The sequence below is a fragment of the Pelodiscus sinensis genome, chromosome 1, assembly GCF_052426305.1.
Source record: "Pelodiscus sinensis isolate ZL-2025 chromosome 1, ASM5242630v1, whole genome shotgun sequence".
Taxonomy (NCBI): Eukaryota; Metazoa; Chordata; order Testudines; family Trionychidae; genus Pelodiscus; species Pelodiscus sinensis.
Window position 1 is genome coordinate 331,360,893 of NC_143052.1, and position 21,000 is coordinate 331,381,892.

Consider the following 21,000-nt stretch of genomic DNA (forward strand, 5'->3'; position numbering starts at 1 on the left):
CACGCTGTGCAGGTAACAACAGCAGACCCATCACCAACCATCGCTGCTGTCCTGGAAAAGGGATTTAAAAAGAAAGGCAAGAGACCCTCGCCCCCTTCCCTCTCCCCTTCCAAACTCCCTCTCAAAACTCCCTGTTAGCACTTACCTGTTTGCAAGCTCATTGGTCGCTTGCCCACTGCCTTGTAAAGCCCCTCCCCCTACCAAGGCTCAGCCAATCAGCAGAGGCTTCTAGAATTCAAACTTTAATTAGAAGCCAACAGTTTCCACCTGCCAATCACAGCCAATCACAGCACAAACTCCATCAAGGGGAGGAGGAGGGCAGAGGGGAGGTGGGGAAAAGAAAAAAAAAAGCCTCACTCTCAAACACAGGGGAAAAATAAATAAATAAATAAATAAACAAAAAACAAAAAAGAACACACACCGACCCTCACTCACAAACACAAGCCCAGCACACAGCAAGAAAACCCCAAACACAACACCCACTTCCCTCAAGACTCCTGTATCTGCTTCTTCTCTACCTGGAGAACTCCCTCTCTGAAGCCTCACTCAAACAGGGGGGAAAAAAACCACACCAGCACACACCAAACAAACACAAGCTCAGCTCACAGGTAGAAAGCCCCAATAACAAAACACACTTCCCTCAAGAGTTCTGTATCTGCTTCTCCTTCACCTGGAGAACTCCCTCTCAAAACTCCCTGTTAGTACTCACCTGTTCAAATCCAAGGGGGTTAGATGCTTATATACCTTTACGGATATGGGATACCGATATTCTAAACAAAATATATTAAATTAAGTTACATATCAGTAATGTAGGGTTATCCCCTCCCCCCCAAAAAAATAATGCCAGAAACTTCAAAGTTAAAAGAAATCCATATGTTAAGGTATAGAAATGCACCTACATAAGCACCCAAAGGCTCCATGCAATATCCATACAATTATGGTTGCTCTATGTTAATGCTGGGAAATGAGAAAATATGACATACCCAAACTATCTCCATCCCATACAGCGTGCCTCAGAAAAATCCTCTGTTATCTTTTTGACCCAAAACAATCTCAAACCAATATCGATTGACACTGTGCAGCCAAGAGGATATGAGCACCCTCATTTCCAGAAAGCAATAGAGATGGACTGGCCACGTGCTCCCCCTACCTAGTCCAGGGACCTAGAAAAGCAGTTGGCTTAAACACCAGAGTCATAATGGGAACACAATGATGAAGATGATATTAATGCTTTTGGTCATATATTAAAATGATTTTTAAAGGTATATTAGAGTTCACTTCATGTTTTTTTTTTTTTGTGGTGTCACTCTCCCCAGAGCAGTGATCAAATGCGTGCATCTTTTAGGTTATATGATATAGGAGTTATTACTTTTACCTCCACATTTCCTGGTTTTCTGATGCTGAAGTTTTGCTTTTCCCACCCGATGCAGGCTGACTGAATAGCTTCAGGGAATGAGGGTGTAATGTGGAAGCCTTAATTTTGTATTTAATTTACAACACAGTTAAAACAGTCTTTGGATAGTGAATTAACATAAACATTTCTGCAATTCCTGCTTTTTAGTTTGATTTAGCAAAAATGTATAGAAGGTTTTCTGGCATGATGAAAGTAAGCAGACTAGATACTGATCATCCTCTGTGCCCAAAAGACTTCAGCATAATTACAGAGAAATTCCACACTGTTTTTTGGGTGTATACTTCTAAGACTTTTGTATGCTCTCCCTTCCTCCTCCTTTCTTTCTCACTTAGAAATTGAACTTTCAAGTTTACTGTGAGCAACAACAAGACAAGGTCTAAATTATGTATTTAATGGGCTCTAATTCATGTAAGAAGGAAAAGCACTTAAGTATAAAATAAATACATGTTTAGAAATCAAAATAGTCATGAGTTGTCATGAGCTACATCCTCACAGTCTTAACATATGTTACTAACCAAAGTTGATTTACATTGGCCTTTGGGATATGTTCGATTACATTATCTGAAAGTAAATATGTGCAAGAGCCATTGTATTCATTTCCAGTGACATTCCTGACAGATGTAAAGGCTACTGATGTGTCTTTTGCTCTTCACATAACAAACTTAGCATGAAGGAAGCACACAGCACCATGGGATCCAAATAATCCAGCTTACTAATGATGCACAATATGCAAGACCTAGTTACATATGCTCCAACAAGGGTACTGTGTCCTGTTGGCTTTTGAAACACGAAAGACATGGAAGTAGGGCTGCCAGATGTCCAATTTTGAACCGGACAGTCCAGTATTTGAGCTTTCTGTTCTGGAAACAAATTGAGAAAATATAAATGTTCGGTATTTTCTAAATAAGACGTAATGTAGATTGTGATGTAATGTCAAGTGTGTCCTGTATTTTTGTTGAACCATCTGGCAACCCTACATGGAAGGCCACTAAAGGGCTCACCCACCATTTAAAGGGATACCATCCAGCCCCTATATACAGAGTACTTGTATAGAAAGTTAAATTTCATTTTTCCATGGTTAATATATTCCTATCTGATGAATTGCTTTCTACTTTGTCCTAATTGGATCACTGGATGTCGAAACACAGAGATTAATGAATCACTAGCTATATTACTTATCAAGTAATAGCTATCCATCTGCAACACATAAAACATTTTCTTTTTCCAGGGCATATGACTGAGACTAAAGCAGTGTTCTTTATTGATGGTAGGACTTAAGTAATGTAAGGTACAGAGGGAAATGTTATACTGGCTGGAGTTCCGGTAATGGAAAAGCTTTCGTATAAAAAATAGAGAACTTACAGACATGCATAGATGATCTTAATAAAAGCAACATAACTAACAGCATGAATTTTTAATGAGAAAATGGTATTGTTCAAACCAGAGATTTTTCAATACTCTGGGTGTATATAAGTTTTGTCTTTGCGGTCATTCAAATATATGTATATCTTTAAAATATACATTTATTTAGCAAGTATATCACAAAAAAACCTTTTACATGTGTAAATGGAGATTTTTATATATAAAATCATATTCTCTACTTCACAAGCTTCATCCATCTAATTTGAGGAAAGGACACTTCGGTGTATAATAATTTCTAAAACATCAACTTTGAAAAAACATTGTAATGAGATCATGTGTTCTGTTTCTTTTTTCAATACTGTGCACAAACCAAGTAATCCCAAAACATAAAAGATGTAATAACACAGCCAACTAATGCTCTAGGGCTACTGTTACAATTTATGGCTTTTGTGGTTGATATAATTATTTGAAAACCAAAAAGTGCAAAGTTTACCGAAGAAACTGCTTGATGTTTTCTGCTTTCATTTCAGTCACAAGTTTCTGTCTCACATTTCGATAGGCATCTGTTGAACTAGTTGTTTTTTTAGTGGGTTTCATTAACCAGCCTGAAAAATATCATTAAAGGCTGATATTTACTAAGCCCTATAATGCTCAAGTACTTGTGAATATGCTTAACTTTAAACACAAGTAATCCCATTACAGTCAGTGGAACTATTCAAATGCTTACATTTTAACAGATGCCTAAGTGTTTGCTGGACTGTGGCCTAAAACATATAAAAGCATCTAGAAAGTAAAGTATTTATTGTTACTTTATCATGATGAAGTGGTAAGTCTCTCCTGTATTGATAAGAGCACGCACTGGTCAATATAGAATATCACTTAACAACATTCTTCTGTTAGTAATTTTAGACCTGTAGTGAGAGAGACTAACCCCTACCTAGAGAAACTGCCCATGTAATTAATGTGAAGCATACACATGTTCAGGATGAGAGCCTAGGATTCCATCATCTCTTGCCAGCCCCACAATAGTTATTGGGTGTTCAGAGGAGGAGGAGGGAGAGGAGGAAAGTTAAAAGTATTTTCAAGTAATGCACTGTCAAACAGTTACTTCTTGTAAATGTTTGTGGTGTTGCTCCTGTGTAGCAAAAAAACTCACAACGACGGGGAAATGACTGCAATTAAACTGACAATCCACAACAGTGATGTCAAGTGCACAATGGAAAACTGTGCATCTTTCAATAATAGTAGTCCATAGAGTAGGGTATAAAAAAGTTTCTTGTGAAAAGCTCCCCCCCCCCACACACACACACACAGGGGGTGTGGGCTGGTGGAGGAGCGGTGTGCAGGGGGCGCTGTGCGTGTGGAGGGACCAAGGGGCTCAGCGCAAACGGTCTGTCACTCCCCGGTCCCACGCCTGCCTGAGCACTGGGGGCCCCACCGGGTGTCTGTCTCCTGCTCCCCAGCCGGAGCTGCCGGCCCTGCGGGCGGAGGGTTCCTGCCCAGCCGCGCGGGGCGCTGCGTACTCACCGCCCAGGAAGCCCAGCAGGAAGAGAGCCAGCAGCAGGGTGCAGCCCAGCCCGGTGCGCAGCGCGCCCTGCCTGCCGCCCATGGCTCCGGCCCGCAGGCGCTACGCGGGGCCGGGCTCCGCTCTGCCCGCAGAGCGCGCAGTGGTGCCCTGTCGGAGCAAAGCACAAGCCCGTGTGTGTGTGTGTGATGGGTCACGCGGAGGCCGCTGCCTGCTGGCCCGTCCCCTTTGGTCCCTCCTTGTTCCCGCTGGCCCCGCAGCGTGCCAAGGGAGGCTGGGCGGCAGGGCGCGGCTGCTCCACCAAGAGAGGCGCTGGGAGGAAATTCTTGCGGTGGCTTTGGGGGCTGTTTCTGTGATAAGGCTTAGTGGCGCCTTTGATCGAGCCCCTCAATCTGCTCCCCTCCAGCAGGGAATCTATCGCCCCCACAGGTGGGGAAATGGAGGTAGGGCGAGATTAAATGATGCCCAAGGCTGGACTGTAAGTGGCAGCACCAAGGATGCAGCCTGGTTCCCTTACATCTCTGCCCCCCGGTTCCTTTTAAAACTTGGAGGCAAAATGTATTCCTTTATGGACATTTAAGATCAAACAAGTGTATTTCTTTCACATTCACAGACCAGAAAATAGTAGCAAGAAAAATACTCAGGGAGACACAAAGGTCCATCAGACAATTTGTGTACCTTTTCTCCCCGGCTTTTATTTAAAAGTTGCTTGTTTCTATATTCATTTGCCATTTGTTGTAGTGGAATGGGTTGTAACAGGAGATGAGGTTGATGAAGTTTATGTTGCAAGGGGAGAAAAGGCTGCCTCGTATGGTTTAGAGAAAACATTAAGGACTGTTACTGATTCTTTGTTATTTATCATCAGATTATCGCCAAGCATGTTATCAAACAGTTGTCCAGCTCTAAGTACAATGGAGTTCTGCTGTGAATAGTTGCAAAACTCATCCAATAAAGTTGAGTGAAACCAAAAGTTTCAAAATTGTTGCTTACAATCTGCAGTCCATGCATCATATCATGCATGATTGATTCTAAAGGCTCTTCCAACCAAATCTTGAAGTTTTTACTTAGCCAGATCTCCTATAGACTTGTTCCTATGTATGTGTGCAACTAGGTATAACATGCTGTTAGATAGGACCAGGGATCCAGACACATTGCCTAAGGTAAGTGGAAGAGTTTCTAGCCAATTGCACACTTTCCCTTTAAAGCATTTTAGGGCCCTGCTCCTAAAGGTGAACTCCTGTATTCATGCAGAGTCTCACTGAAGCTAAGAGATGCAAAGACCTAACCACACTGGATCCAGTTATTGTATGAGGTTACATGTTAAGGTTGATGGTGTGAAAGCTTCCTGGAGACCCCTGGACATGGCCTGTCACCACCACATAGAAGGGGTGAGCCCAGCCAGGAACATTAAAAGAAATGGCTGGGCTCCAAGTCTCACTCCTTCCTCAAGCACAGGCAGCTGAGCTGAAGACATTGAAAAGCAGGTGGAAGATCTGATTAATGTTCATATCACTTCCCAGGGACTCAGCAGTTCCTCTGCAGAACAATGATTACAGTTATATCACTTGGAGACTGTGGTCTCAATCACTCCATGGCTTTAACCCATCTTAGATCGTGGCTGGTTTTCTTGAACACATGAGAAACATGTCTAGTTTTGCAATTACTTATCATTGTTTGTAACCACTTGATGACAGCCTGCAAAGCTCCCTCCAGAAGTCAGAGCAGAGAAACCTTCATTTGAGATGCCAGCTGAAATTCCACCTACAGAAAGTAAAGGGATGGCATCACATGGTGTATTATTAGCGTATATGTAGCACCACAGGTGCCTGGGTGGCATTTAACAGACAGCATGCTAACAGATTTCTGCTTTTAGGCGTTTATAATTGAAGTCCATAATCCTCATGTGATGATGAGCAAGGAAGTGGGAGGGGAGGATGAGAATAGCAGTATCAACAGTTAGAAAGTACAACATGAATTTATTGCTATGTCTGGGTCTGTTCAGTGTCACAACCAATAGCAGGGGTCAACAATGGAGACTAAATCTTGAAGACCAGGTATAAAAGCAGCTCTTCCACTTCAGCTAGTCTTAATTCCTTTATCTGACAGTGAGAGTAGACTCTAATCCAGTGTTTCTTAAACTGTGTTCTGTGGCACACTGGTGTGCCGTGGAGAACAGAGTTCAAAATGGCCACCCTTAAAGATGCAGGTGACCTTTTTTGGCTCAATAACTTCCCCCCCGACCTTTTCTTTCTTTTGCTCAACAAAAAAATCCTTGGTGTTCTTCATAAAAAAAATTGTTTGGTGTTCCTCGGTCTTAAAAAGTTTAAGAAACACTGCTCTAATCTGTAGACTAGCCAATAGAAGGCCACAGACTCTTTAGCCATTTATTTATTAGTATAATATATTAAAATATTGTCCTGTGACTATAATAAAGGGTGAGGTGGAGATTGGTGTAAGGAGAGTTCCCCACCAAGCATCTATCTCACTCTCTCTCACACACACACATAGCTTTTATAATCAAGAGACCATACATGTTACTGCTGATGTAAAAAAACCCTCACAATATTAACAGGGATGTTTTGTTAAGTGTTTGCTAATTATTTACATCCCTTGCTTGGCCTGCTGTAACTAGATGGCTCCATTAACTGGAACAAGTCAAATATTAAGCCTTGCTTCACTTTTTGTTTATAAATGCCCAATGTTATACTTATTCTTTCCATTTAAATTGTAATGCTGGAAAAGGAGGCAAACTGTAGAAAGTTATTCAGCACACTCGCCCCTATTCCTGGTTGTTCCTAAGCCTCACGCATCAGCATCAGCATTCAACAGCATGTGTAAAGGAACTTCCAAACCAAAGAGTTATTCAGGCAGCTAGGCACAAGCTGGCTATGAAGGGAAGAGGAGCCACTGCTCTGCTCTTGTGTGCCAATAATGCCACTGTTCACACTAGCCTGAAGCAGCCACGGAAGGAAAGCAAGGATTGTGTTGTGATTGTCCAGTTTCTGTGTGATGATGGAAGCAAGAAGCAATTTAGAAAGAGGCCAACTCTTTGTATACTCTCCTCCATTTTCCCCTGAGACGTAATCTGATCTTTACAGGACTAGACATAATCTGACCTTTTACTTTTAAAAAAAATGTTGTTCAGGCACATCAGACAGTCTAAGGAATCAATTTCATTTTCCTGTGCTCACACAGCTGAGACCACTATAGAGAGCTGAGGTGAGGAGGGGGGAGAGCAGGAGGAAAACCCAGGACAGAGAAAAGGAATGCTCAGTAAACCACAGCTTTAGATAAACATCAGATACAGAAAAGCAGCTGGATGATATAATGTGCCAGACCTACTCCATTATTTTTAGCTACACAATCTGAGGGCCTCATTTATGAAGAAAGACTAAGAGCTAAGTATGCACAGCAGGGCTAAAAGGTAACTGTAGGTAGGGGATAACTATGTAACCAAAGGGTGCAAACATGAAGGAGTGAGAGGAATAGTTTATGGCGCAACAAAGAGTTTGAAATTGGGGGAATGTCATAGAATCATAGAATCATAGAATAATAGGACTGGAAGGGACCTCGAGAGGTCATCGAGTCCAGCCCCCCGCCCTCAAGGCAGGATCAAGCTCCGTCTACAAGTGAGATACTAAATATGGAAGAATCTTCCCAAGAGACCTGTTGGACACCTCATTTCCTGGGTCATTTAAAATTGGCATGTCAAAGGACAAGGAACAACCCCCTAAAGAGAAATCCAAGAGGCAGGCAATGGGTGAGGTGACATAACTTTAAAAGTGTTTCTCCCTCTGACTTGAGTTGGAACTACAGCTGCTGATCATATGAGCAAGCTGCATACCAGAATCATACACGTTTAAATTTCTGCTTTCTTCTTGAAATCAATTTTTTTCTTTTTCTTCAAATTTCACAGCAAGCAAGTGTGCTGTACTTAGAGCAAAATTTGAAAGGTGTATCTAAGGAAAACAGTAATAATTTGGCCTTTTCAATGTCATCTGTATTTAGGGTTGCCAGATGGTCTCCCAAAAAATACTGGACACATGGTATCTTTTGGTCAAGGAAAAAAGAAAAAAAAGGAACGCGGGATAAGCGGCGATCGCAACACCCCCGCCTCCCAGCTGGGACTCCCAGGCTGGGAGGCAGGGCCACTATCAGCGCTGGGAGCCTGTGACTGTGCAGAAGCCTTGCGGGGGCAGAATCCCAGCCACTCCCCCCGCCAGGCTTCTGAGCAATCAAAGGCTCCCAGCACCAATGGCAGCCCTGTCTCCCAGCCTGTGAGTCCCAGCTGGGAGGCGGGGCCGCGATCGCTGCTCTGGGCATTTCAGAAACCTAGACAGGGCGGGGGCGAGTGGCTGGGACTCCCAGGCTGGGAGGCGGGGCCGCAATGGTTCTGGGAGCCTGTGATTGCGCAGAAGCCTGGCGGGGGTGGAGGGAGTGGCTGGGACTCCCAGCCACTCCCTCTGCCCCCGCCAGGCTTCTGCACAATCACAGGCTCCTAGTGCCGATCGTGGTCCCGCCTTCCAGCCACTCCACCCGCCCACGCCAAGCTTCTGTTCGGAGCGCAGCCAGAAAAATCAGAGACTACCGGACATTGCACATGTCCGGTATTCTCTGATTTTTTTACCGGACAAAGCGCACAAATACCGGACTATCCGGTAGAATACCAGACACCGGGCAACCCTATGTATTGCCTTTGCTTCTAATTGCTGGCACATGAGAAATACCTTGAAAAGAGCCATACAAATGCATTTAGGTAGAAATATCTTTTGCATAGATCAACAGTTTATCATCTTCAGACTGAAAGCCTATTTTTGTTAGGCATTTCACGGCTGACATTTATTGCTCTGACCCACCTTTTTATTAATAGTGCCTGGCAGGTTTCTTGTTTAATCTTTTTTGAATGGCTTCCAGATGTTAAGAGAAAAGTAACCTAGATGAGACACCTGAGGTCTCAGCTCAGAACTCTCCATGATCACTTCCATTCACCTTGCCATCTGTGACATGGTTTCAAGAAGACAGTTCCATCTCATTGAGTGACTCCTTTTGTAATAGAGGAGTGGAAGGGGCATCTCCTATAGGATATTTATGTAACCCTACAGGAAATTCTAGAAAGTTAACTGATATGTTACAAAGTGCTGGAAATAAGCATGACTGTTCTGTCTTTATAGATCAGGCCTATAAACTAAATTAATTATATTGCACAACTATGAGACTAAAATAATTGTGATTTCTGCATTTTAAGTAGAGAGGAAAACAAGGGGGGGATGCATGTGGCTATTTGAAATGAATGTCTTTTAATTAGTAGTTCACTTCAACAATGATTTCAACTCCCCTCTCTCCTAACAGTTTCAAAGGAATCATATCTTATTAATATTGTTAAAGGTAATGAAAGTGAGTGAGGGAGACTGTCTGGAGTGTATTATTTTCAAAGAATGAGGTTTTTAACATAATTCTGCTCATGTCTCTAAATGCTCTGTTTCTGAGGACTCCACAGCTGTCAACTCCAGTCTTTCCTTTTTGATTATGTTGCTGATATGTCTATACTACTTCCTTCAGAGTCCCAGCTGCAGCCTGCACAGTGAAGGTTGCAATGGAGATCTGCCTCTTTACTTCTTCCCAGGCTTTGTGCTGATCCTCATGGTGGTCAATATCAAACATGGCATCATAGATCCCTGGGAATGACTCTCCAGCGTACTTGTTGTGGCTGCTCGGAGCAAAAACAATGTGTCTGTGGGGGAAGAGAAAAAATACTGCAAATTATGAAAACATAACAAAAGTTTGTTTTATGAATCAATCCTTATCCAACAAATGTATCAGCTTTCAAAGCAAATCCTTGGTAGCAGGGATGCAGATAAATATCCTTGTGGCAATGATGCCCTACACTGCAAAAAGCAAGAATACAAATATTTAAGTACATCCACAAATGCACTAAATTAGTCCATGTGAACGCCAGTGTTGCAGAGGAGCAGAGATACAAATTATAAATGTTTTTTTTCTTCCCCAGTGTTTTTGATTAAAGGGAAAAAACAACCAACCAATCACAGTTGCTGGCAGCTCAAGAATACTTTGAGTTAGGAAGGCTGATGCTTAAAGGGTCAATAAACTGGCCTTCACAGATATTGTTGCTAACAGAGGTTGTTAAAATACAAGGATTGTAAATCTTAATCTCAGTTTTCTCTTGCCAGGCTGCTTGTTTCAAGAAAAGTGAATGTTCTGCACTGTGCTGAAGTGGGAGAAAAATAGAGAAGGTTTTAACTAGTCTGCCCACAAAAAAAATTCAACAGTTCTGTTCAAATGTTAGAGATCAGCAAATATATTTTCCTACTTCTGCAATGCTTGTGCTTTTGTAACTGCCACCAAGCAGATTTGAACCAGGGACCTTTGGAGTTTAATAGAGGAGTTCCTACAGCCTGAGCTATAAAATCAGCAGAGCTCAGACCATCCTGTAGAGGTCTCTTGGTCTTACCTGTTGCTGTGGTCTAGGTGCCACTGCATGAGATAGTGAAACACACCAGCTAGGCTACATCTACACTGCAGGCTTCTTGCGCAAGAACTTTTTGTGGAAGAGATGTTCTACAACAAGTTCTTCTGCAAGAACGCGTCCACACTGCCATATGCTTTTGCACAAGAGATGTGCTTTTGTGCAAAAGAGTGTTCACACTGCTATGGACGCTCTTGCTTAAGAAAGCTCTGATGGCCATTCACAGAGCACCTGGGCTTTTTCCTGTTGTCTGTCCACACACGCCTTTTTGCACAAGAGGTCTTGCACAAAAAGGCTTATTCTCATAGAAAGAGGAATAACTCTTCCACAAAAAGCCCTGTCTTTTGATGATCTACTATACTTTTTCTTGCGCAAAAATGCGCTTGTAGTGTGGAGGCTCTGTGAGTTTTTGTGCAAAACCAGCTGGTTTTGTGCAAAAACTCTGCAGTATAGATGTAGCCTCGGTGTGAGTTATACTTTCACTATATTTTGTACTACTATGATCGGCCTAATGCTAACTGTTCCAAGTGTTAGAGCATGATCCACTTTTTTTTTTAAAGAGAATGTTAAGGCTTGAGACTACATTGCTTTGAAGTTTTGGAGTGGACTTTAATGGGAACAGGAATAAATGCTCAGGACTTGATCCACTGAAATCAGTGCAAGCACTCCTATTAACTTTAACAGTCTTTGGATCAGGCTGAATTTTACCCCAATATTCCCTTTCTTTTTCATTATCCTGTTAGTCTTATTTATGTCCCCTTTTCCCATACTAAATAATACCTCTTCTTTCTTTTTCCCATTCTTCAGATAACTGTAAATCATTAATGGTTGACATTTTTCAGAATTCTTAGGCAAAAGAACAAGTAAAGTTTGATGTAGATAATGTTTTCCTACCTGTAAAAGGGCCTGCCAGGTAAACCCAGAGGATCAATAAAGGCCCTTTCTAAAAACATGAGCTGATCATTCAATGACCTTATTGTTACTGGGCTGAAAAGAAAACAATAGATTGTCTTAGCTCCACAGTACTCTGTATATGCACATCCTAGACTAAAATTTCCACAGCTTCAGATGTACAATATATATCTAAAAACAGTGTGCAGAATGTAATGAGTTTAACATCTGTGAAGTCAATCACAGTTAAGTCAATGGACCTACCTTAATTTACCCTGATGATCTGACAAATAATGTGGAGGTTCTGTAAGGCTATTCTTAGGTGCTAAGGAATGTGTTGTAAGAAGGACTGGAAAACTAAATGTTTTCTCCCACACTGCCCCTTATACCAGAAACTTTCTTCTCCCATCAAGACAACTCCCTTGCCGTACAATTCCTTTTTTAATACTCATTTATTCCATGAACACTGTCAAAATCAAGCAACTTCAGAAAAAATGCATGTGTTTTTACTCCAATGAACTTCTCAACACCAAAAAAATGAAGTTAGAAAATTTTTGGGGTTGGTATGTGAATTGTGTTGCCTGAATTGTTCTCTGTGTTTATTTATAATGCAAATTTCTTACAGCAGACACCATGGTTACCAGTGTGCTTTGTACAGCAACAAGCACTCTACTGATGCTTAACAAACAATAGATAATGTATTTACCTATGGTACAGGAAAACAGTGTACAATGTGACATACTGCTGACCTTTGCAGTGGAATCCTTAGGGCAAAATCTTAGCTACCACAGCATAAAGCTGGAATTACTCCACTGTAATCACCTCCAAATGTACATCAGTTAAAACAAAAACAGAATTTGGTCACTGATTAACTTCAACTCAACTTCTGTTAATATAATTGCTCTTGGACTGATGTGTCCCGTTTGGCATGTGTTGCAACATACAACCCATTACAAATCTTTTGCTGTATGGAATGGTCAAGGTTAATAGTATTTGATCTTAAAAAAGACACCAAATGTCTCTTTAAAAAAAAACACTGAAATGAAGTTTAGCTAGAGTCCATTTGTTTCTACTATATTTCATTGGTTCCAGAAAATAAAACAGAGGAAAGCAAAACCAACCATTCTGCTAAATAAAAACATCCCAGTTGTTTACAAATGGTAAACCTTAAATGTAAGCCTTGTGACTGATAATGAACAGTAATTCATGTTCCTAGCATTAGGGAGAGGGGCTGCAAAAATCAAAATAAGTAGAAAAAGAGACAAGAAAACATCCTGTTATGTCCAAATAGGATGTAAAACAAACAGCTGACCTACTGCACAACCAGCTTTAATGTTAGGACTGGTTTAGGCTAGGACTGTCAAGCAATTAAAAAATGTAATTGCGATTAATTGCACAATTAATCGCATGCGCCTCCTCTTTGAAACGCTGCAGTGGCGTTTCAACAGGGCAGCGCTGCATGAAGCCTGGGATCATCTGGAGTCCCCAGCTGCCTCCTGGCTCCATGCAACGCTGCCCCCTGGAAGCGCCGCGGCAGTGTTTCCAAGGGGCAGTGCATTAGGAACCTGGGATCAGCTGGGGACTCAAGCTGATCTCTGGCTCCAATATTGCAAAGTCCCTTTGGGGCGGCACTTCAAAGGGGCTTTGCAACAGCAGAGCCGGGGATCAGCTGGAGTCCCCAGCTGATCCCAGCTCCATGTTGCAAAGCCCCTTTGAAGTGCCGCTCCAGCACTTCAAAGGGGCAGCTCAGCATTAATGCCTGCGATTAACGCATTACAAAAATTAACGTGTTAATCCTGTCTTGCGTTAATCGCAGGTCAATTGAGAGGCCTAGTTTAGACTATTAAAATCAGCAGCCTTTTAGAATTAATATGTTGCACCATCAGCACTCTGAGCAGCCCTAGTACCAAAGAGATAATCACACAAATTAGTCAAATTAGTTAAATTCAGAATAGCCACGATTAGAAGGCCAACAGCTATCCTAGATCTATTTCTACCACTAATTCTAGTAGTAAGGTCCTTTCCACCACTCTAGCTGTGGGTCATAAAATGAGATCATGCAAGTGTAAATAAGAATCTGGCACTCTTAATACAACCAAAAACTGGATCTACATTTGTGCTTGAATGGTGGTGACCCAATTATTTCAAGCCTTAAAAGGACCCAATTGGTATTACCCTCCCTTCTATTAATGAGCACTTGTCAATGAGATAGTTCATGCAAGTGTTCACAGCAGGAGTGAGGGCTGCCCAATTAGGCCAAAATAATTTAATTATTTGTTTTGATGGCTAAGGAACCTGTAGAACTTACTTATTGATGTCTGCTTGCTGCAGTCTTCTGTGAAAGTCAGTGGCTGCTTCCGAAAAATTCTTCACAGCAGAAAAGAGAGAGTCTGGAGAGATGGAGAAGGAATAGCTTGACTGTGAAGCAGTATTCCCTGTAAGTTGCATGCTTTTGTGGCTGCTCAGGAGAGATTCTAATGGTGCCTAGCCAATTAGCAGAACATCTGCAGCTAGGTTTTTTGTTCTACTGGTAGTGCACATTCCTCAGTTCACATAACAAAATTTATTCTGCACACTGATGGAAAACTCAGCATATGGATGAAAAAGATTAGAGAGAACATCGCCTTGAAGTCTGTTTAGCTTTGGCCAATGAACCAACAACATGATCATCCTAATTCTAATAAAACAAAAGGCAACATAAAGCATGCCTGCAGTTCATACACTCCCATGTCAAACATCAAAAAAGCCCTCATACTCTCATGATTGCATGAGATGGTGAGAGCTGACAGAGCTTGCATGAAGGTGCCTTTTTTTTTTTTTTTTTTTTTTTTAAAGTGATCGGTTTTTTGAAGAATGATTTAAAAATAAAGAAGGCCTGGCCTACACTCATTTTTTATACCAGTACAAGTCCTAGTGGAGACATGATTATACCAGTAAAAAGGTGCCCTATACTAGGGATGTGAAGGAGTAGTCAACCACCCGATAACCAGGAGTTTATCAGGTAGCACTATCGAATACTGTATCACTCCCTCTCTCTTCCCCCAACCCCCACTCTTAAAGGGACTAGGAGGAGCCAGTGTGCAAAGATGCTGGCTCATTCTCTGGTTCCCCGCCAGGTCTCAGGACAACCCTCACGTTTCCACTCTGCATTTTTAAAAAGGATGCAGCAGCAGCAGCCCCCCGCCATTCCCCGACCTCCCTGACGCTGGCCCCTGCATTGTTAAAGGGATGCAGCAGCGGCAGCCTGTCCGCTTGTCTGTGTCAGTGCAAGCCAGCTGCTGATGCTGTGTCCGTTTTAAAAATGCAGAGGGGAAGGTTGACGGGAGTCAGGGGGCCAGCTGCTGCTGCCGTGTCCCTTTAAAAATGCAGACTGGCAGCGTGGAAGTTGTCCTGAGACTCGGCGGGGGACCAGAGAATGAGCCGGCATCTCAGCATGGATGCATGTCCACTAGAATAGTGGTTGAAACATGAAGGGACATACGAATTTTTAATGCATTTGGCATGTAAATATATTGAGACACCAGCTACAACAGTGCAATGCAAACACCTATAATCACTTTCAGGTGACATTGTGAACAAGAAGCGGGGGGCAGCATTATCCCTTACAAATGTAAACAAACTTGTTGGTCTTAGCGATTATCTGAACAAGAAATAGAACGGAGTGGACTTGTGCAGTCTGTCTTACTTTTGAATAATATTATTTTTTGTACATAATTCTATCTTTGCAAGTTCAACTTTCACGATAAAGAGATTGTACTACAGCATTTGTATTAGGTAAATTGAAAAATACTCTATTTTTACAGTGCAAAATATTGGTAATAAAAATATAAAATGAGCACTATACGTTTTGAATCCTGTGTTGTAACTGAAATCAATATATTTAAAAACAAGAAAATGAAATATTTAAATAGAGGGTATTTTATTATTGTTTCAGTGTGGGTAATCATGATTAATTTTTGAATTGCTTGACAATCTTGGTTTTTTTAAAGCAGCCAATTTTTGTATCTGCTTTGTTTTCTGGTGTTTGAGCCTTTAGTAATAGATTATTCTAAGCTTGTCCCTTCAACCAGCAGGACTAAAGATTTAATTTTTGTTTTAAATTAAAGCTAAGGTTTCCTCCACTGTCAGGCTTGTACAGTTACATATTGCAATTGCCAATTAGGTTGGGCTTTCTGCATTATAACAGGTTTATTTCAAGTGATATTCAAGGGCCTACAGAAATTAGGTACTTGGTTGCTTTTTTAAAAATAAACTGAAATAAAATCATTATTTTAATTAGATTTGTAATTTTCTGGGGGGCAGGGATTGTTTTGTTCTGTTTATGCAGCACCTATCACAGTGGTTCATGACTAGGGATTCTACTTGCTATTCCAAAACAAGTAATGAATAATAATAATAAGAGTGATCTGGCAGAGGGTTATACATACCAAATGACACACTGTATGTTGTCATTTCTGTTTGATGATTCTTTGACACATTATAGACAATTTCAGCATAGTTCCTTAAAGCCTCTGCATAATATCTGCAGTCAAAGGGAAGGACCACAGAGTCAGCCAGTTCAAACACCAGACCTCCTCGCACCTTTGCTACTGTCAGGTGATTCTTAAAAGTTGGATCATAAAATCTCTCCACGATCTCATAGGTCTCATAGACACTGTGGTAAACTGGGTAGTTACTGTATTTTTCCACTCTCTGAAAAAAAAAAAGAATTAAAAAAACCTGTTACTTATAATGCTGGTTTGGACAGCTTCACTATGCTGCAAAACATTTACGCTTGTGTGTCTGGATCACAGCCATCCTCTTTGTTTATATTTTCAATATTTCTCTTCATAGGGGAAGACCTTGTTAAATAGACTGTGATTTGTTATATTATTGCAGTTGTGCACGTCCCTCAATGAGGGCACACAAGAATCAAAACAATCATGGTTATAAAGAACCACCACTTCAGCATTCAATGATTCTTAGAACACCTAGCCATAAGCAATTCTGTGTCATTACCCTGTCATTTACTTTGAACTAAGTCCCCTTAACGTTTCAGTTAGTTGATGTCACAATTATTATCATCACAATGTATGAATTGTTGGGGTAACAGCTAGGTGCCTCACTCCTGGGGCAAGACCCCATTGTGGTAGATACTATACAAATGAAGAGCAAAAAAGCAGGCTCAACTCCAAAGAGCTGATAGTCTAAGTTGTTGACTCTCAGCTGATGGTATTCAGAATGTCACAAAGGACAGTGATGAGATGGTGGGACGACAGACTTACCCAGTTTTTGCTGTAACGTGCTCTGCCTGAAGCAATGCCAATCCGCTGAAAAAAGACTTCAAAGTCATTGCCAGAACCCAGCTTATTTATTCTTTTGACAAGAAAAAGGAACAGATCTTGAGTAAAATATTTGAATACAATTTTTAGTATGTTTCCAAGCCATGTATTAATGAACTCCTGTCTTGTCTCCTGCCAATTCTATCCCCTCTAGCCCACTTCAGGTCATTTCCCAGTACGCTCTTCCTCCAAACATCTCCTTAACATAATCTCTGACACTCCTGAGTCATCGATCACCCATCAACACTGCTGTTTACAGTGGACTAGACTCACCACATGGCACTTAGTGGAGTTAGTGCAGGGAAGAATTGTACAGTATGCATCTTCCTTACTCTTGCTCACTTAGGAGACTTTTTGACATGGAATCCTAGTCAAGCCCTGCCTCTCATCTGAGGGGGATACAACAGCACAGACAGGGCTGTTGATTAATGGGAGGAGGGGCATTTGCCTCAGAGCTGGGCAATTTAAAAGGCTCCAAGCCACCACTGCTGCAGTGGCAGCCGGAGCCCCAACCCTTTAAATCACAGACTGAGCCCCACGTACCAAGATTCAGACAGCCTCAAGAGCTGGCTGGGGGAGGTGCGGCGTGGTTAAGGTAGTGCCGCGGGCTGGTTGTCCTAGCACCGCTACTTCTTCCTGAAGCCCTGCCCCTTTCCAGGGGGCCCAGAGTCAAGCTCTCCCCCCACACACACACGTTGCCCAGAGCCTGGCAATGTCTGTCATCAGCACTGGGCACAGAGCGGGAATCTACAGAGAGCATCTGACAGATCGTGGGGAACAGACTCACCACTCAGAACCCCCTAGTCATGACTTACAGTATTGACATTTTATGTTATGAGGGGCAATCCTTGGTGATCTGAAGGGAGATAGTGCTATAAAAAGCATCCCTGTCCCATTCTATAGATTTCTATACCTCCCCAGAGATCTGCAGAGATCTTTACAGAGACAATTATGGGAGGTTATAGTGCTTGGGTCTTGTCTTTCAGAGACGCAGAAACAAATGGTGAAGTGAGAAAGATGAAAAATTGTTGAGGTGACCAGACCGAAGAAAACAACATAAAAAACCAAACACCAGTTCCAAAACATTTTGGCTAATTTTACTTCCTCCAGGCACCTAATAAAATGCAGACTTCCAAGTGCTGCAGCCTATTGCATTAAGGACCACTGTTTTCTTTCCACACACTGGTTATGTTTTCTCAGAAATAAGGCTAAATTGACAATAAAACTCTGCTTCCTACTTCTAACCATAGAACCAGAACAAATAGGCCTAATTTCAACCACAGATGGGCTATGTCGTAATTGAAACCATACCCACAAATGTTTTGGAAACAGACAATCCCATTTTAGCTGTGGTATCTTAGGGAGCTATGCAAATCCTAGAAGCTATGAGAAATTGTGCGGCTAAAGCCCTGCTGTACTGACAATTTATTCTGTCATACGTAATATCTCCAATTCTGAATACTTGGACAGATCCACACCTGGTGTAAATTATCACAAGTCCACGAATCTTGAACAATTACACCAATTCAAAGGATCTGCCCCACGGCTTCTATTAAGAGCTCAGCTTTCCATGTGGCTAAAAATACAAAGAAAAAACCTATGCTACAACCAGAAGTATCTTTTGAACCTATCCTTTGTCACTTACCTGGGGACATCTTTATATTCTGTTGATGGATTTTTTTCATTCCAGCTCTCATAAAGAGATTTGCCTTCAAACCCCTCATCCGGACTTGGTATCTAGAGACATTCATTTAAGAAAAAAGGACAGAGATACACCATTTTAAGTATTAGTAAGCAAAAAATTCAATCTATGAAGTCAACTAGTTAGAACAATGACTAAGTCACTACTTAGGTGCATTGGGCAAATCACTAAACTTTTCTGCACTTCTTTTTACTAATTTGAAAAATGGTTGTAATAATAGTGATCTTATCTTACAACAGTGCAGTGGGTCCTAATTACTGTTTGCACAGTAGATTGTGGTGCTCAGATGAAAGTCACTACAGATACATATAAATATTAGAAATAATTATGCTCATGTCATACTTCTATTTTTAGTGTGTCCTCTGACTTACTCTGAAGTTTCAACAGCTGAAGGTATATTTTTCTGAAAGATTGTTAAGTTTTATTTCTTTAAGTAATTACCCAACAATAATAATCCAGTACAGAAAAAGGCATTTGCATTGATCTCTTTAAGTCAAGATTCTTCATGGAGTAATATTGCGAAAGCATGTTGTCACACATTGGCCCAGGACAGGCGCGGTGTTAGTCCAGTATTGCTCAGATATTAGAAACCAATAGGTAGTGGTTGTACTACTGATCCTGTGTACTTGCACATGGTACTCAGTTTGAGTAGGAGTTGTCAGATCAGGTTCATTGTTAGGTAATTGGGCCAGCAGCTTCAAAAGTGTTCTGGGGGCTCAATTTGAATTGCCTTTGATCTGATTTGTAGAGGTGTTGAATGTTTACAGTTTCCATTGGCTTTAACCGGAGCTGTAGATGAGCCATACCAATGATACTGAGGCCAGAGCTGTCTCCAGTTGAGTACCCAAAAAGTGTGGCACCTAGCATTAGCAGGCTCTTTTGAAAATTTGGGCCACTGCAAATTGTGTCAGTTGTTAGCAAAGACTATGTTGACTTGTCTGATGGCGTGTACAAACCCCACACTGGCCTGGAAAGGGTTAATGAGCTGTGGTGGGCACTAGGGATGTAATAGTGTATTTGATTAATCAATAAGCAAAAGCTTATCGGTTAATGCTATTGACAACACGCATTTAAATTCAGAGCCGCAGCGGGTGACCTACTGGTGGGCAGGCAGCCCAGCTTAGTTCTGGCTCGCACTGGGTCCCGGACCTACTCCCACTGAGGCTCTGCATTTAAAACATAGTAGGAACAGGATGGGCAGGCAGCCCAGCTTAGTTCCAGCTCATGCCGGGTCTGGGACCTACTCCCACCGAGGCTCTGCATGTTAAATGTAGTAAGAGCCAGGCGGGCAGGCAACCTGACTCATGCCAGGTCCAGAAGCTACCCCCGCTGCAGCTCTGCATTTTTAATATATCAGGAGCCAGGCTGCCTGCCCACCTGGCTCTTACTACATCTGAAATGCAGAACCACAGTGGAGGTAACTCCCAGACCAAGCGTGAGCCGGGACTGAGCACTTTAACTGCCTTCCCTTAATGACTAATCCTGTAGTCAATAAAAATTCTATCAACTACACAATTAGCGAATTACCCACTTCTTAACATCCCTAGTGGTCACAGTCATCCCTGCCCCGCTACACTTTGGAGGGAGGAGCTACAAAGGGAAACACAACCTAGCTGGAAACTAGATGGGAGGGAGAGCAGGAAGGCTTGGATGGGGTCAGAGACTGGCTAGAGGGAAAGCAGCTCTGAGGTGGGACTATTATTTTGATTTACTACCAGTGACTTGCTGAGTCAGAGTGCTGATAACAGCCAAATAAAGCCCTTTATCTTTTCATCCAGCTGGAGAAATAGCAGTTGGTTGTTGCAAGACCAGGAGCAACCTAGTCACAAGTTGATTTTCCCTTTGCATGCTCTTCCGAGATGCGGCAGCATATTGAATGAGAGATTCTTGGTCAAAAAGGGCAGATGGACATTCTACAAGTATCCATAAATATCCTGGGCTTTATTTGCATGTTCTAGTCCGGTCGCCATTTTGAAATTCCACTAGCCCGAAGTAACTGCCGCGCGGCTGCACGCAGCAGTGAAACGGTAATTCAAACTAACTCCTTAGTTCGAATTAACTGTTATTCCTAGGAAACCCAAAGGTTTCCTTTTACCTCTTCTGTGCCACACAGGAGTTTTCTGCTCCCTCAGGGTATGTCTACACTACAGCGCTAACTCGAACTAACTTAATTCGAATTAGTTAATTCGAACTAAGCTAATTCGAACTAACGCATCCAGACTAAAAAACTAGTTCGAATTAGAATTTTGCTAATTCGAACTAGCATGTCCACATTAAGTGGACCCTGAACCAGGGTTAAGG

General features: G+C 41.9%; 2 protein-coding genes across 11 annotated transcripts in view; both read right to left on the reverse strand.

The window, feature by feature from the left end:
- The window catches only part of LOC102456275 (N-acetylated-alpha-linked acidic dipeptidase 2), a 63,348-nt gene extending 55,481 nt beyond the window's left edge, over positions 1–7,867 (reverse strand). For 2 of the 4 annotated variants that reach the window (XR_012900760.2, XM_006118383.5), the window contains exons 1-2: positions 4,304–7,866; positions 3,270–3,381 (exon numbers count right to left, since the gene is read on the reverse strand). Coding sequence is in view for 2 of the 4 variants with exons in the window: in XM_006118383.5 (XP_006118445.3) it covers positions 3,270–3,381; positions 4,304–4,385 (194 nt within the window). In the remaining 2 variants the exon portion in view is untranslated. Of the gene's footprint in view, positions 1–709; positions 771–3,269; positions 3,382–4,303 lie in introns of all 4 variants that reach the window. The other 2 variants (XR_012900761.2, XM_075919382.2) reach the window with 2 other exon arrangements.
- A 1,712-nt stretch (positions 7,868–9,579) lies between these two features.
- LOC102455710 (Putative N-acetylated-alpha-linked acidic dipeptidase) overlaps positions 9,580–21,000 on the reverse strand; it is a 53,582-nt gene continuing 42,161 nt past the window's right edge. For 5 of the 7 annotated variants that reach the window (XM_006118380.5, XM_075919387.2, XM_075919390.2 and 2 more), the window contains 6 exons: positions 18,643–18,734; positions 16,941–17,031; positions 16,104–16,368; positions 13,985–14,066; positions 11,680–11,772; positions 9,580–10,032 (listed from right to left, as the gene is read on the reverse strand). In XM_006118380.5, the coding sequence (XP_006118442.3) occupies positions 9,843–10,032; positions 11,680–11,772; positions 13,985–14,066; positions 16,104–16,368; positions 16,941–17,031; positions 18,643–18,734 (813 nt within the window). In that variant the 3' untranslated portion in view covers positions 9,580–9,842. The remainder of the gene's footprint in view (positions 10,033–11,679; positions 11,773–13,984; positions 14,067–16,103; positions 16,369–16,940; positions 17,032–18,642; positions 18,735–21,000) is intronic. The other 2 variants (XM_089775760.1, XM_089775761.1) reach the window with 2 other exon arrangements.